Source organism: Kryptolebias marmoratus, linkage group LG5, assembly GCF_001649575.2.
Source record: "Kryptolebias marmoratus isolate JLee-2015 linkage group LG5, ASM164957v2, whole genome shotgun sequence".
NCBI lineage: Eukaryota > Metazoa > Chordata > Actinopteri > Cyprinodontiformes > Rivulidae > Kryptolebias > Kryptolebias marmoratus.
The window spans coordinates 7,476,255-7,490,980 of record NC_051434.1 but is presented as its reverse complement, the minus strand read 5'-3'; the positions used below and the strand labels follow the sequence as shown (position 1 = coordinate 7,490,980).

Here is a 14,726-nt window from a genome sequence, read left to right as displayed (position 1 = left end):
AACAAAAGGGCCTTCCAGACACAATAAGCCGCCTTTGGGCCATTACACAGTCTACTGAGGCCTCATTGATGGAGACTAAAGACCAGGCTTTTGCATCATCCCTGCTTAATGCTTGGACAGGCAGCTTTGTATGGACATTATAAAGCCCAATGGAACAAGATATGGGTTTGGATGGTGTGGCAGCAGTAATCCATATAGGATTACAGGCTCTTAAATCAAGGCTATAATACACTACTGCTCAAGCAGACATCATATAATGTGAATGAATGACAAGAGACTGAGAGTGGGTGGTTGAAGGTTCCAAACAATAGAGCCTTTTAATTCAAAGTTCCCCTCATTCAACAAATGGTTAACTAAGAATGTACACATGTGGCACTGATGGAGCGGAGGAAGAATTCAAACGCTCTTCCGTTTACAGCTGGACCGCCCGGATCAACTGATCTGATTGGTGTTTCACGACCGACAGAGTCAGCTACTGGCTGAAGCCTCCCTGCTTGCTCGCCAGTTTCCCAATCAGCTGCCAGAACTCGGAGAACGTCAGCTCCCCGTCGTTGTTCTCATCTATGGAGCTCATGAGCTGGTCGATGACTCCGGGATCGCTGGCGTTCTGTGGGCGATGAAAGATGGGACACCGATCGTTAACGGATACGACAAAATACGGTCCTGACACCTAACGGCTATATATGATCGCGTCACATTTCTTCACAATAAAAGTCTCCGTTTAGGTTAAAACTTCTCACCTGTTGTAGGTAGCTTTTTGAACACTTTCAGAGGCCAAGACCAAAGTAGATGAAAGCATTTAAATAAGCTCAGCCTTATTTATCAGATCAAACTACTTCCATTACTCTGTGCCAATAAATCCCACATTACAGTAACAATTATATCATCATAATTAGTTAACTTTTAACTATTCACTATAAGGTAAATTAATTGTTTAGCACTTTAAAACCATCCAACTGTAAATTGACGATTTCTTTAACTAGAAATTTCATTTTTGGATTTTTAAAATCATTTTCTACAGAATAGTTTTTAAAATACAGAAGTACATAAACACATAAACAGTGTATAATGTGTTGTACTGTATTACAGTACATGTACACATATAAGTGCAGTACTAAAAGCATGCAGTGTTAGGATATAAGAACATGCAAACTCATAAGGTTTGCATTTAGGAGTTTGCAGACATATTACGTAAAGAATGTTATATTTTTGCAAAAATTGTACACATCACAAAATGAGAATAATGACCTTTTTTCGGCCTCATTTGCATCCTAAAGTGGAATATGTTTCAGATGCTTCTCAACATCTGAAACCCTAAGAGAGGATATCTGTCAAGGAAAGTATTAACGTAAAGAAAATCCAACCATCTCGGAGTGGAACAGTTTCTGAAGTGAAGCTGCTGAAACTGAGCGGACCAGGATGTTAGTGAGAAATAAAGAGACAAACCTTGACGAAGTTGGAGAGCTGGGAGGTCACCAGCTTGTGGAACTCGTCTTTGCTCAGCGTGTTGGAGGACGCATCGTTCCCGGCGTACACCTTAAACTGGGCGATGATGTTGTTGATGGCTGCTTCCATGATGCTGTCAAGTCAAACAAAAACCTCACTTTCCCACAAAGTCAGGGTTAGAACGAAAACAGCGGCTCGTTTGTTTCCGTTACCTTGCTGTGCTTGGACTCCACGGGGCGAGGCGCAGGAGGTGCTCAGGGGTCCCGGATCTGTCGCCTCTGACCGTCACCTTTTCTAAATATACTCGCTTCCCCTCCATCACTGGTGCACACATCAGCGGAAAACCCTCAACCTGCCCTCATGGCTGTCTGATTACATCAGAAAAAAGTGCCACGCTGACCTACAGAAAGGGCAAATGTGTCCTGATGATTGGACAAAAAAATAAATAAAACCATTTCAGTCTGTTTGCAAAGAGTGGAGGGCTTCAGAGATAGCATCAGGTGAGTCTAATCAGGTGACTGAATCCTGCACATCTCAGCAGTAATTAGTTTATACAAAACACGACTCAAATAATGGTATGAAGGACAAACACACAGTCTTATTGTGTAAATCCCTCGAGCTGCATTTTGTGTTTGTGTGTGTAATACAATTTAAAACTGCAGGACGGACAATGCTCCTTTAGCTTCTTTTTCAAAATGTTACTAGAATTAGGTTTTTTGAATAAAAACCAGCAGAAACGTCTGCTGGGACAGTTGTTATCCAACTTGTAGTAGAATCTAACGAACGACAGACTCCGGAGTTTCATAATCACCGACTTGTTGTCGTCTGTCAGCACGTCAGCTCGTATCAGCGCTCGTGTACGGTCTTGCTCAAACCCTCCCGGTGTGAGAATGCTTCGGCTTTGCATCACAGCGGTGATCGGATGCCATTCATGCCATCACTTCCTGTCAGAGTGTGAGAAAGGCCGTACCTCACACGTTCACAGAACTGGTGAAATAATCCTGCATGTTTTTTTTCTTCACTTGGATTCAACATTAATGTGTGATTCTGTTTGCTTTTTTAAATACATCTGCATACATCCTGCTATTCTAACCGTCCATACATGAAAATGTTTCTGGGTTTTGTAACTTTTATACTTGTTACAAATATTTTATCTGTAGAAATGAATTGATTTCTCTTCAAAACATTGTTCTCTATGAAATCTGCATCAGCATACTTGCTCTATTTTTGCCCTTTTTAGCCAGCCTTTTGCTATATTTAGCTTTTAGCTATCGTTTTTACCTTTTAGCTAAACGTTTGATGCTTATAGGAGCTAACATTTAGCTTGTTTCAGCCTTAATTTAGTTTCAGGAAATGTCAGCAGTCAGACTGCATTGTGAAAATATAATTACTCCTTTTCTCCAGTTTCTCAGCAAAAATATAAAAACACAACAAATTCACGCCCCTTTTTAAATAATAATTCAACTGAGCTAATAAAGAATGACAGTATTTACACTCCTAATGGTGTAAATTTTATTGAACTCAACATTTACTCCATAAAAACAGGACAAAAGTGATGCTGAGGAAAAATGAAATCACACGTGAGCCAGGTCCTACGTCTTTAAGAGCCCTATTGTTGTCTCAAAACAATAATAATAATAATACTTTTGATTACTGATTAAACTCCCGGTTTGATTTGCGTGCCGAGATCAAACTCGCTTTCCTTCGAACCCTTTGGTCAAGAAATCTTCAGGAAAAAAACGAAAACCCAAAACAACTTTCCTGCCAGAAACAGCAACAAAAACTAACATATCAGTTTAACAATTAGTGTGTAAATTCTGCAACATTCATTCTCTGCTCTGTGAACAGCAGGAGAAATTAGTGTAAACGTGTTTCCTTCTTGAAATCAGAGACCTCTTGTCCAAATTTAGGATATTCATATTAATAATAATAATAATAATAAAGGCACATAAGCAGCAGCTGGTTAGCTAAATCTCTGAAAAAGCAACAGAAGAAAATCATTTTAACATTTAAATTGAACAAACTGGGACCAAACACGTGGCTCCTACCATTAAATAAGAAAAACAGTTGCAGTGTAGTGACAGAATAAATACTCGGGAAACATTTCAAAACCTCTCAGTCACGGAGAAACAAAAAAAAAACAAACAAAAAAAAATACAATTTACACCCACGTAAAGATGGAAAGTGAAAGAAAAGAATCTCGTCTTCACTAGAAAGTTTGCTTTGTGCTGTTCTAGTTTAACCTTTGCCTGGCGTAATTAAAAGATAAAACTTTTTTTTTTTTTAACTCAAAAACTACATCTAAATCATCCACATGCAAATCAGTTCATATTTATAACCCAATGAAGCAAACAGGAAAACAAAAACCGTGGTTTGGGCCGCAAGCCTCCTTTTGTTAACTCAGCAGATTAAAAAAAAAAAAAAGATTAATTCTTTGGGCGTTACTACAAATCACTAACCTTTATACCTTTACCCAGAATGCTTTGGGACTGAAGAGCCTGGTGGCTACAAAACGTTTATTCAAAGGAAAATATGTTTCTGAGAAATCTGAGGAAAAGTGCTGAAGTGGTTTAGTGCCGACAAACTGATTAAACCCATCAGAGGTGAGTGGGAGGGTGAAAAGTTGTTAAGAGTTTGTTTGATTAAAAAAAACAAACACAAAAACAACAACCTGGTCTGACCTGATCTGATCTGAAGAAGCAGGATCTCCTCCGACACCAGACAGTCGGTCTGTGGGATTAAAGATTAGATTTGTTCAAAAGGAAAAGTCATTTTCTTTGTAATATGGAACGAGCTGTTTAGCTTCATCCATGTACTGTTTGTAGTGGGAATATTTAAGAAAAAAATCTCCTTTAGACTCTGTTTTTAGTGTGATCTGAGTTCAAACTCACATGCATTGTTTACAGCACTAAATAGCAAAAAGAAAAACTCACACAGCACATTACTGAGGGGCTGAACTTTAGGAGGCAGGACCAGACAGAGGTAGGTAACAACAACTAAGCCCAAAATGACAAATCTATCTTATAATTAGAGACTTCGAGGGACATTTAAGAGGGACAAATCCACTCTGTACCAAAAGCTTCTACAATTACAGCTCTGAGGAGGAGACGGTGGGTAAGAAATGTCCTTACCCACCGTCCGCTTCGCAGCTTCGAACTCGTCAGTTTCTAAGCCGCAAACTTCCACAGGGCCTCCCGCTCGAACTCCTCCATCTCCTCCTCCAGAGAGTCACTGTCCCGCTGGCCGCCGCCCTCCAGCACGTCCACCATGTCTTCCAGGATGTCCGCCACGTCCTCGGCGAAGTCCCCGAAGCGAACCCTGTCGTGAATAAACACGCCGTCCTCGAAGAAGTCGGCGGTCAGCTTGCGGATCCGGTCCTTGCCGTCGTTCGAGGGGCCCTCCAGTTTGCTCAGGTAGCCCTCCAGCAGCTCCTCGAACTCGGACAGCTCCACCGGGTACAGCCCCTCCCTGGCAGCGCAGTCCTCCACGGAGGTGCAGCCCAGCTGGGGCCGCACGTTGCGGTGGAGCTTCTGGTCCTGGTCTCTCCAGAAGTCACCGTGGTGCTGATGGTGCTGATGATGCTGGTGGGGCTGGTGTTGTTGCTGCTGCTGCTGATGATGATGAGAGTTTTTACCAGGCTGACTGTGCCACGGTTTCTCCTTCCTCCGTTCCTCACGGTCCATTCTGCGCTCCCCCTTCTTTCCCTCCCACTCCTCCTGGTGTTTCCTCCAGGCTTCCTTGTGAGAGTTCTCCTTCTGAGGCTTCCACTCCTTCTCCTTCTTCTCCTCTTTGTGCTTCCACTCCTTCTTCTCCTCTTTCTTCCAGTGCTCCCGTTCTTTATGTTTGCCCTTGTTTCCTTTCCATTTTGACCCCTGCGACTTGACCTTCTCCCACTTCTCCACTTGTTCAGAGAGCCTCCTCTGGATCCCCTCCAAGCTTTCCCGGACGTGTTTTCTGTCGCCTCCATCAGTTTTCATCTCGCCCAGCCGTTTCTTGCTCTCCTCCAGGAGAACCTTCTGCCGGTGAAGTTCTTTCTTCAGGTGTCCGTCCTTCTTTCTCTCTGGACCAGCTGCTTTATGAGAACTCGGAGCGTCCCTGTCTTCCGGCTGAGGAGATGAACTGGAAGGAGGTAATTCTGCATCAGCTGTGGAAAACAAACAAAGAAAAAAAAATAGATTGCTGCACCTTTCTATATAAACTAGCAGTTCAAAAGCACAGAAATCTATTGGGACAGCACTGAAAGCAACTTTCCTCAAGGGGAAAATAAAATATTGCCCGAGCATCATCGTGCTTTAGTCGGTCCTTACTTGTGAGCTTGCTGAGTTCGGTCACTCGAACCCTCAGACTCTCCAGCTCCTTCTTCAGCTCGGGCAGAGACGACAGCTCCTCCTTCAGCCTCGCATTCTCTTTTTCCAGATCCACTCTCCCCTCTTCATCACCGCTCGCTGCCACGGCCTCCATCTGAGAGTCAAGCTCTTCTTTTTTAGTCTGAAGAGACAGAGCGGGATGAGAACGTGCTGCAGAAAACTCACCGTTTCCGTCCGTATCTGTGTGTGTTCATGTTGGTTTGTTAGCAAAATATCACATGAACCACAGGACAAACTTTAATGAAACTTACAGAAAGTAACTGGATGCACATCTACGACTGATTACCGGATTTAAGATGGCCACCACAGCTAATCAACATTAGCCAACACACAGATGGCTGTAAGTCAGCCAGTTTTACAGATATTGTGCTGAAACTTGTTGTGTAGTAGTAGCTGAGAGTCATTTACAACACACACTCTCATATTTTAGATTTCACATGAATTCATATTCAAAGTTTCACAAAAACAAATATAACTCCCTTGTTTCTCATCATAAGATGATCTCAGTCTAAAACTCTGGTCTGAAAGGCGGCGAGCGATACGCATTCTTTCAAAGAATCCTTAAATTTAAGTAGTGTTAATAAGAGGATAAATGTAAATAAAAACAATCAATATGTCTGTGTACTAACCTGTAGCTCAGCTTCTAGCTGAGTGATTTGTTGGTTTTCCTGGCTCAGTTTATCCAATAACTCCTTCATATCCTGTGGATCACTGCTAAGCCCGTCCTGGATTTAAAACCATTGGCGTGTGAACAGAATACATATTTTTAAAAATATGTTATCTCTTTCATGTTTACTGTTCGTCTTCAGATGTTTGACTTGAACAGAGCTGTGTTTGTTGGACGCTGGGTGAGTGAAGCAAGGCGGCGAGGAAACAAACCTGGTTTTGTTCTCCATCAGTCAGATCGGAGGCGTCAAAGTCACCTGTCAGACAAGAGAACACCCCCTTTTACACCAGTCTGATGAAAGATTGTTTTATTGACACACAGAGCTGCCAAGATGTCTCCCAAAGCAGCCTTGGTTGTGAGGGCCATTCCCTTTTTCTCACACAAAACTTGCACGATTTAAACCCTAAACTTCTCGTCAATCCTTCTAAGCAGCGATGAAGAGCGTCACTCCTCAATTCAAAATGCATGTTATTTGCTTTTTTCCTGCTGTCGCTGCAGGAGCTGTCAGGCCAGATAAGTGCTCTGACAATCCACTGCTAGCTGGGCGGCGGGAGGGTGGGGGTTGGAGGAGCTTACGCTGCGGTCTTATCTTTGGTTCTGGACCTCCCATTATCCAGGTCAGAGAGGAAACCTGTTGACACGGTGAAGCTTAGTCAACAAGATCTAATAACGGACAGCCAAGTATTGCTGACAGCCGCGAATAAATGCGCTTACGTAACTCATAAATGGCGTCGCTGTCACACAGGTGAACAACTAAAACAAAACATTCGCAGCAAAACTCTGAAGCTGGCTGACCTTTTGCAGCAACGGGTGGGAAAACTCAACTGGACCTGGACGTAATTTAAAGAGTCACAAAGAGACGACATAATAAATGTTACAGCTTTTCTTTCTAACATTCCCTCAGTTAAAACTGGATTCAGAATATTCATACTTTAGAAAAAGAAGGAAATAATTGGTGAATGACAAATGGGTGGGGGGATAATAAAAAGCATCCAAGAGAAGATGGGAGTTGAGGAGGAACACTTGAGGGAAAACGCAAAGAATTTGGAGATTTCAATATTGTACATGTGGGCAAAATGAGGCCCGGGGGCCAGAAGCGGTCCTTCAGTTATCTCAATCCGGTCCTCGACATCCTCATTCAAATGTAAAACAATTTGAAATGCACCAATAAAAAACAGGATTTAAGTAAAGACTCTTACAGAAAGTCGAAACAAGGTCTGGAGCTCATTTTTAACAGCTTATAAAAGAGAGAAAATGTTGACTAAACTAGGCCTAAACACTCTTTTGCCAACATTTTAAGGTCTAATGTCGATCAATCCTCAGGTTAGAGGAAATATAAATAAATAGCATATTTTTTTCTTTTGCCAAACCTAATGTGTGACTGAAATGTCACAAGTGTTCAGGTTTATTACACCAAAAGACTGTTGTTGTGTTTCGACCAAGCATTGAAACGATTGTAAACCTATGAAGAAGAAAAGCCCTGAAAGGAACACGTCTGCCTGAATCGACACTCAGTCTACAGAAGTCAAGCAGCCTTTAGCTTCGTGTCGTAATGTGGCAGAAAGGAATCCTTTCTTTCTGTATTTTTTTGCAGATGACGTGATGTTGTGTTCAGTCGAATACTGCCTCCATGTTTTAGATCAATTTGTGGCTCTTCAATCCCATTAACAGAATCAAAATAGCCCTAAATATTGGTATTAAATGATAATTCAAGATTCTCCTATTTTGAGGAGACTTTTGTCCACAAGCTACAAAATTTCCCTTTTAAACCAGACATGTTTCTGAAGAGGAAGTCCCAGCAGAGCTGTTTGAAATGTAATCTTCTGCAAAGAAGAAAATCATACAGAAATGAGATCCAGAAATGTTGCCGCCTTCGCAGGGCTCCACTAATTGAAGACAGATTGAGGGAAAGTGAAAAGCTGCGACCAATTCAAGCAAAATTTTGAAATTCTTCACTTTAATGATGTTGCGTCTGAGAGGGAGAGAGCGTTTGGCTTGTTATCAGCCCGCAGTTTCACAACTAGGATCCGGAACGGCTTGGAGCTCGAAACACCATTAAAACTGAGAAAAACAGAGGGTTTTAAAGCATAAAAGCATCAAAACATTTGGAGTTAAATATCATAAATTAGTTTTGCTCTGGAGGTTAGAGCAGAAAATACAGGAACTTCAGCAGAGCTGTTACTTCACAAAAGCACGAGGCTGAAAAAACAAAAACCAAAAAAGGAACTCACCTGAGAAAAAGAGGGAACCTAAGAAGAGCAGGACGACAGCAGCCACGATGCATTTGTTCATCGAGAACCAGGACTTTTCCTCCTTTCTCTCGGGCAGCCTGAATTCCACCTCCTCCTCCTCATCCTCTTCCTCGTCTGAGGTTCTTGGTCTTGGTGCTTCAAACGAGGGCACATTCCTCCTCCTCAGTCCATCATCTCCCAGCTCATAACTGCTGGACGGCTCTGCGGGAGGGAGAAACGTTACAGGAAGAGCCAGAGAGACATGTACACGCGTCTATTCAACCGTGGGGCCTAAACCACTTTAATAAATCAGCAACATTCCTCGAGACTCGGCTGTCAGTAAAAAAATTTAAAAAAAGTTGTTTCCAAAATTATAATTACCCACTGGCAGCCCTGGCTGCAAAAATACCAGATTTTCAAAGATTACATGGCATGTAAAACTAAAGAAATGTGCAAACAGCATGTGGAAAATGTCACAGACAAAAGGAGAGTGCAGCTTGTGGAAATGGGCGACATTTTTTCGCTCAATTACGACAACAGTGCTTGGGGGTTTATGCATTTAGTCAGTGGGGTGTGGGCCTCGCTGTCACTCCGTTAAATCATTTTCCAGATGCTAGCGCGACACAGATAAGAAACGTGTTAACAGATCACCGGGATTTCTCTCTCCCATCAAAGTGTGCAAACTGACAAACATCATGATCCACTTCTGCTTTCCTGCACGCTGCAAACTCATTTTACTGCCACAGAACCTCAGGCCTCCACCTGGATTCACAAGTTATTTATTATTATAAGAGCTATTGTTTGGTTGACCAAGTAGTTAGGCTGATTACTGCATCAGCGAGGCAGATTAACAGACAGGCACATTTGTGGGCAGCACAGCGTTTCTACAGCTTTGTGGAAAGCAAACAGTGACTTTTATGTCAGGAGGATGTTTCTGCTTCAACACCTGCAGTCCCTAAAGGAAGATGAAGGAAATATGATGCTAATTCTGGATGAAACGATGTCAAATCTACCTTTAATTTGTCAAAACCTGGAAGGATGGAAGGACAAAAATTTGAAATCCTATGACATTCCTGTTTACTATCACATACCTTACTGTGAACATTTGCTTAAGCTTTTTCACTCAGGCTTATGTTTAATTTATTAGATTTTAATGTGTATTAATAATAAACTAATGTAGGGCAAAAACCAAATGAATTTGATATAATATAATCAGCTGCCATGTATCCTAAATCAGCATCAGCCTTTGAAAAACTCGTATTCAAGTACAATTAATTAATTATTATTAATTATATTACAATTATTCCATGAAGAAAGATTCCTACACAGTACGAGGAAGCAAAGTGATCAGCATCACAAAGTTTAATTTAAGCTCTGATTTCATGTTCCAACTGATTTCCACTACTCCTGACCTCGCCAATATGAGGCCCGATTTCTTTTTGTTGAAGTTTTGTCTTTTATTCTCGTCGTACTAATGAATGACTGTCGTGTCTTGGCTTGTTCAAGTTTTTACTTTAAACAGCCCATCGTGATACAAAGGAAGGTAGCGGATTAAACAAAAACATAAATCTTTCAAAGAAGGACCAAACAAAAGGCACTAAAGGCAGATCTAAAGAACTGTAACTTTGTTTGGATGCTACTGAATCGATTCAGTCCTTTTTTAAAAGAAGTAAATAATGAGACCAGATGTGATTCCTCACTGTGTTTGTGCTTATGGATAATTCCTCACCTTCCTCGTCCTCTCCTTCATCGATGTCCATCGTCTCAGAAGGCCTTTCTTCCTCCCGTTCAGCCTCAGCCTCCTCTTCCTCTGCCTCAGCAGAACCGACCGTCTCGGGTGCAGAACTTTCCGTCTCCAGGCTCTGTGGGGCCGCGCTCGCAGGCTCGGTGCTTTCTGGAACGAAGCTAACATCTGCTTCGACGTGAGACGGGGCGTCAGCGGCGGCGAGGGTCTCTGCGGGGATGGCGACCTCGGGTTCAGCACCCGAGACGGCGCCCTCCCCCGCAGGACTTGCAGGAATCGGCCCAGAATCAGCAGGCGTGTCGAGCACGGGCTCAGCGGAGACGGTGAACTCCGTCGCGGGAGACGCAGAGCAGGACTCTGTGGAGTCGGCTCCGGGAATTTCAACAACCGGAATCTCAAGCTGAGCCCCCAAATCGACGTTGGTGACAAAAGACATGGCACCCTGGGGCTCGTTGTCGCTGGGGGAGGTGGTCACAATGTCGTGGATAACCGGAGGCTGACTCTCCGGGTCAAAGTACGAAGCATCATGGGGGCCGGGGGGAAGAGGGCTCAGCCGGGCTGGACTAGAAGGGACGGGGCCCTCACTGGACTCTGGTGATGTCTCCTGACAAACCTAAACATGAACAAAGAAATAAATCATCTGTATGTAAACGGTCACACTTTGTTCTGGTTTATAATAATTACACTCGAGCTCTTACAGTATTTTTGACTCAGACAGTATCCTCTACAGGAAATCTTTTTCAGTTTTTTTCTTTTAAGAATGACTTTGTTTGACACAAACAGATCCCGACTTGTCAGGTAGATAACGACATCTTAACACGGACATGTTTGCAGCTCCCGCTGTACTGAGAACTCCTTCTGCCGCGCTATCTTTTAAAGGTTTACCTCGCCATAATTGGATTATGGGCTGGTTTATTTGTGTACCGACCTGGTGACCTTCTTCAGACAAGACAGTTTCTACTGGAATGTCAGCCGGTTTAAACTCAGCTGCAGCTCCTGAAACAAAACTCACACAGTGTCACAATGCATGAAACCTAACAACAGTTGTCAAAGCAGCCTTTGAATTTTACTTTCGTCAAAGCTTTGGCTACAAGTGTTGGCTTGCCCGTACCTGCCACCTCCTCGGAGAGGCTGGGGGCATCTCCCAGGCTCTCAGTGCCGTCATCCACAGGACCCACGTTCTCAATGGCAGCTTCCTGCGGAGGGAGAAAATCAACCGTTTAGCACCCTACATTTAAAAACACTCATATTTACAATACGGACTAGCTTTTTCACACAGTATAGCAGACACCCAAACAAAAAACTTGCGAATAGGAGCTAAAATCTCAGATGGACGAACTTAAACCTCACATTCATGATCAAACATGATGCCCTGTATTTGATGAAACACATCCTAGGTTCCTCCAAGATTGATATAAATTATATTTATCAGCAGGTCTGTGACGTAGTTGGGTTTAGAGCATCAAAAGTAGACATAATTCTGCAATAAAAATGACCTGTCCATTTCAGATTCCCCACTTCTGAAGAAAACTGACGTGCATTTTTATAAATCTTGCGTGTTCTGTTAGCGCTCATAATATGTGTCGGGGATGACTCTCGGCTACTACCACTCCTCATATTTTTGCTCTACATCTGTAAAAACCGATTGAGGTGTAGCCATGTTTGTGTTTGGTGATGACAACTAGCTGAGGAGCCATCTTAAATCAGGCGGACTCCAAAACTTAATCAGCTGTAAAAATGTACACCCAACCATTACAATCTGGGAGTTTCATTACAATCAGTCCAGTGGTTCATGAGATATTTTGCTAACAGACAAACACACAATGATACAGTTCGCCTGCCACTATAAAAGTACCAAGATAAAAGTTTTTATATGTGTATAGTTTTTTTAATTTCAACTGTTATTGTTATAGTTTGTCCCATTTCCAACTGGATGTGAGGTCCGAATTGTTTCTTATTACAGCTTTACAGAATTCAAACTTCTTCTGCTTTAGTTTTGTCTCCAGAAAACGCCTCTCAGTGCCACAACACAACCTAACGAAAACAGCCACATTTTGGTTTAATCTCAAGGCAGGAGGAGTTGTTATGTACAAGGCTAACACGATATCAAAAATTCAATTGAGGTAAAAAATGCACAAGTCACTGCTCAGAGACGTGGATCAATTCCCCCGAAGAAAAAGGAGCCGAAGGTGGAGCTGCTTTCATTCACACTGAAACACATTACACCGCTGATGACTCAGAAGTTGGTGCTGTGCAAAAACAAAAAAAAAAACATCCGCTAAGGTTTTATCTTTTATTTTTTTGTTTTAAGAGGCTTGGGGGTTGGCGTGTTCAAACAGGATGTTATGCATTCACGAGCCAGAATGAAACCCTTCCTCTCTCCTGCTGGGTTTTGGGTGCCTACCTCAGGGGAGAGGAGGGTCCAGCTGTTGGTGGAGGAGCCGCTGCTGCCTGTGCTGTTGCTGCTGTCAGACATCGCCCTCTGCTGGCTGAGGTTGGCACAGCACGACACGGGTTCAGCCTTTTATAGCCTGCACATGACGACAGAAACAAAACGTGAACGTCCCAAACCTCACAAGTCCTGTAAGAAAACACAAACCACATTTAAAATTAACAATAAAACTGCATCTTGTCCAAATGGCTTTCCTTTTAGTGCGCACAGCTCTGGACGTGGGCATGTATGGCAACACTAAACGCAGCATTTGTGGTGGCAATTGCGTAAAAGTAATCTCCATATTTGTGCCAACAAGCGTGAGGTTTACGCAACGATGCGAATAAAAAAAAAGCTCATTGTCGCCGAGTCAGGTTATATAACGGTGTGGTGGCATCCATAATACGCTGCTGCGCAGGAAAAATGCAGGGTTTAGTTCGGGAAGAAATCCAGCAGCGACCCGACTGATAATCACGACTGCCACTTGAGCTAAGCACCCGTCCGGATTCATTCATCCGGACAATCCGTGCGGCGGGTAAAACACCAAAAATGGTCAAACCTAAGACGCGACCAGTTCATTGATCCAGAAACGAGCGAGTTGGGCTTTACGCTCACTCGTCGGTAGCCCTGAACGCACCAAGGTTCTGTTTTCATTTTATTTACTTTTAAATTGTGTTTTAGTCTTACACACAAACGAGGCAAACTTTGCGGCCCGTGGTTGTTGTAGCAACCGATTTCAAGGTTCACCCGTGAAGGTAAACAAAGGATGTTAGCTTGAACATTCCCACTCTTCCGCGTTCCCACTCAGGCCCCGCCGTTAGCACGAGCGTCCAACATGCTAATCTCTGTCAAACTCAACCCTTCAAAAATAGTTTCATTTACCCCCGCTTGCTTACGCAATTGTCGGTGGTTGCTTTTTCCTCCAAAACGTTTGGATTTTCAGGGAGAACGGCGATCTTCTCCTCTTGTAAACTTGGGAACTTTGGGAATTCCGAGCTGCGTCACATCAACCCGAAGCGCCTCTCGTCCAATGGGATTTCAACGTGAGCCCGGGAGCGCCCGCCCACAAACCAAGGCTGGACCAATCGGAGGAGGAGCGGAGTGCGACGTCCTCCCCCTGGCAGATTGACGCACGCAGCTGAAAGTGGCAGGTGACGGACAGCGCTCCGTCTCCGGGGTTTATAATGATACAGCTTCACGCGTGACCCCGAACCTGAAGATGCATGTGTGCTCACATATTTATACACAGGAGGGAGAGGCTCCTGGGGCCAGCAGCGCGCTGACACGTCTGCACAGCTATATTTGACTGCGGGACTTACCAGAGTGGACAACCCCTGCACTCCAGTTGCTCCTGCGTGGACACTCGTTTCATCATCTGACTTCTTCTCTCTCTGTAATTAGTGTGTTGAAGTGTGTCGTCTGTGATAGGCATATTTTTACTTCTAAGCTATTTTGATTTTTTACTTGAATCAGTTAATTTAATAAAATAAATGTGCCATCCAGTATTTTTTTTCACCTACAACACTTTAAGAACTAAAGATGGCCTTTATCAGATTTTAGGCAACATGATCCATTATTACTGATGTCCTGAAGTGCATGCAGCTGATAAGACATTTTTAAAGTGGTATTTTGCTTTTATCTAAATAATATTTGGGTTGAAATGTCATTAATTATCCAACAACCATATAATTTACCAACAAGTTTTTAACTGTGTTTATTCCTCTCAACATGGACAACAAGTCCTGTGAATTTGGAGACATTTGTTCTTTTTTTGCAAAAGTTACAAGGGGGGAACCAAATATTTCAGCCGTCTGAAATAATCGGTTCCCCCTCTAAAACA

The 14,726-nt window shown here is 43.0% G+C and overlaps 2 protein-coding genes across 3 annotated transcripts; both read right to left on the bottom strand.

The window, feature by feature from the left end:
- Positions 1 to 284: 284 nt before the first annotated feature.
- Positions 285 to 1,818, bottom strand: s100a11 (S100 calcium binding protein A11). Its single transcript, XM_017425005.3, has 3 exons — positions 1,659 to 1,818; positions 1,447 to 1,579; positions 285 to 607 (listed from the first exon to the last, which is right to left on the bottom strand). The coding sequence occupies exons 1-3, from the start codon at positions 1,778 to 1,780 to the stop codon at positions 473 to 475; spliced, it is 390 nt and encodes a 129-aa protein (XP_017280494.1). The 5' UTR covers positions 1,781 to 1,818; the 3' UTR covers positions 285 to 472.
- A 1,116-nt stretch (positions 1,819 to 2,934) lies between these two features.
- pbxip1a (pre-B-cell leukemia homeobox interacting protein 1a) lies at positions 2,935 to 13,925 on the bottom strand. 2 transcript variants are annotated; one of them, XM_017424989.3, is made up of 10 exons: positions 13,783 to 13,925; positions 12,860 to 12,986; positions 11,567 to 11,651; positions 11,384 to 11,451; positions 10,441 to 11,068; positions 8,712 to 8,933; positions 6,693 to 6,736; positions 6,443 to 6,538; positions 5,754 to 5,934; positions 2,935 to 5,590 (listed from the first exon to the last, which is right to left on the bottom strand). In XM_017424989.3, the coding sequence occupies exons 2-10, from the start codon at positions 12,929 to 12,931 to the stop codon at positions 4,614 to 4,616; spliced, it is 2,373 nt and encodes a 790-aa protein (XP_017280478.1). In that variant the 5' UTR covers positions 12,932 to 12,986; positions 13,783 to 13,925; the 3' UTR covers positions 2,935 to 4,613. The 2 variants fall into 2 exon arrangements, with proteins under 2 accessions (XP_017280478.1, XP_017280484.1); XM_017424995.3 differs by having other exon boundaries at positions 13,769 to 13,905.
- Between the last annotated feature and the right edge of the window lie 801 nt (positions 13,926 to 14,726).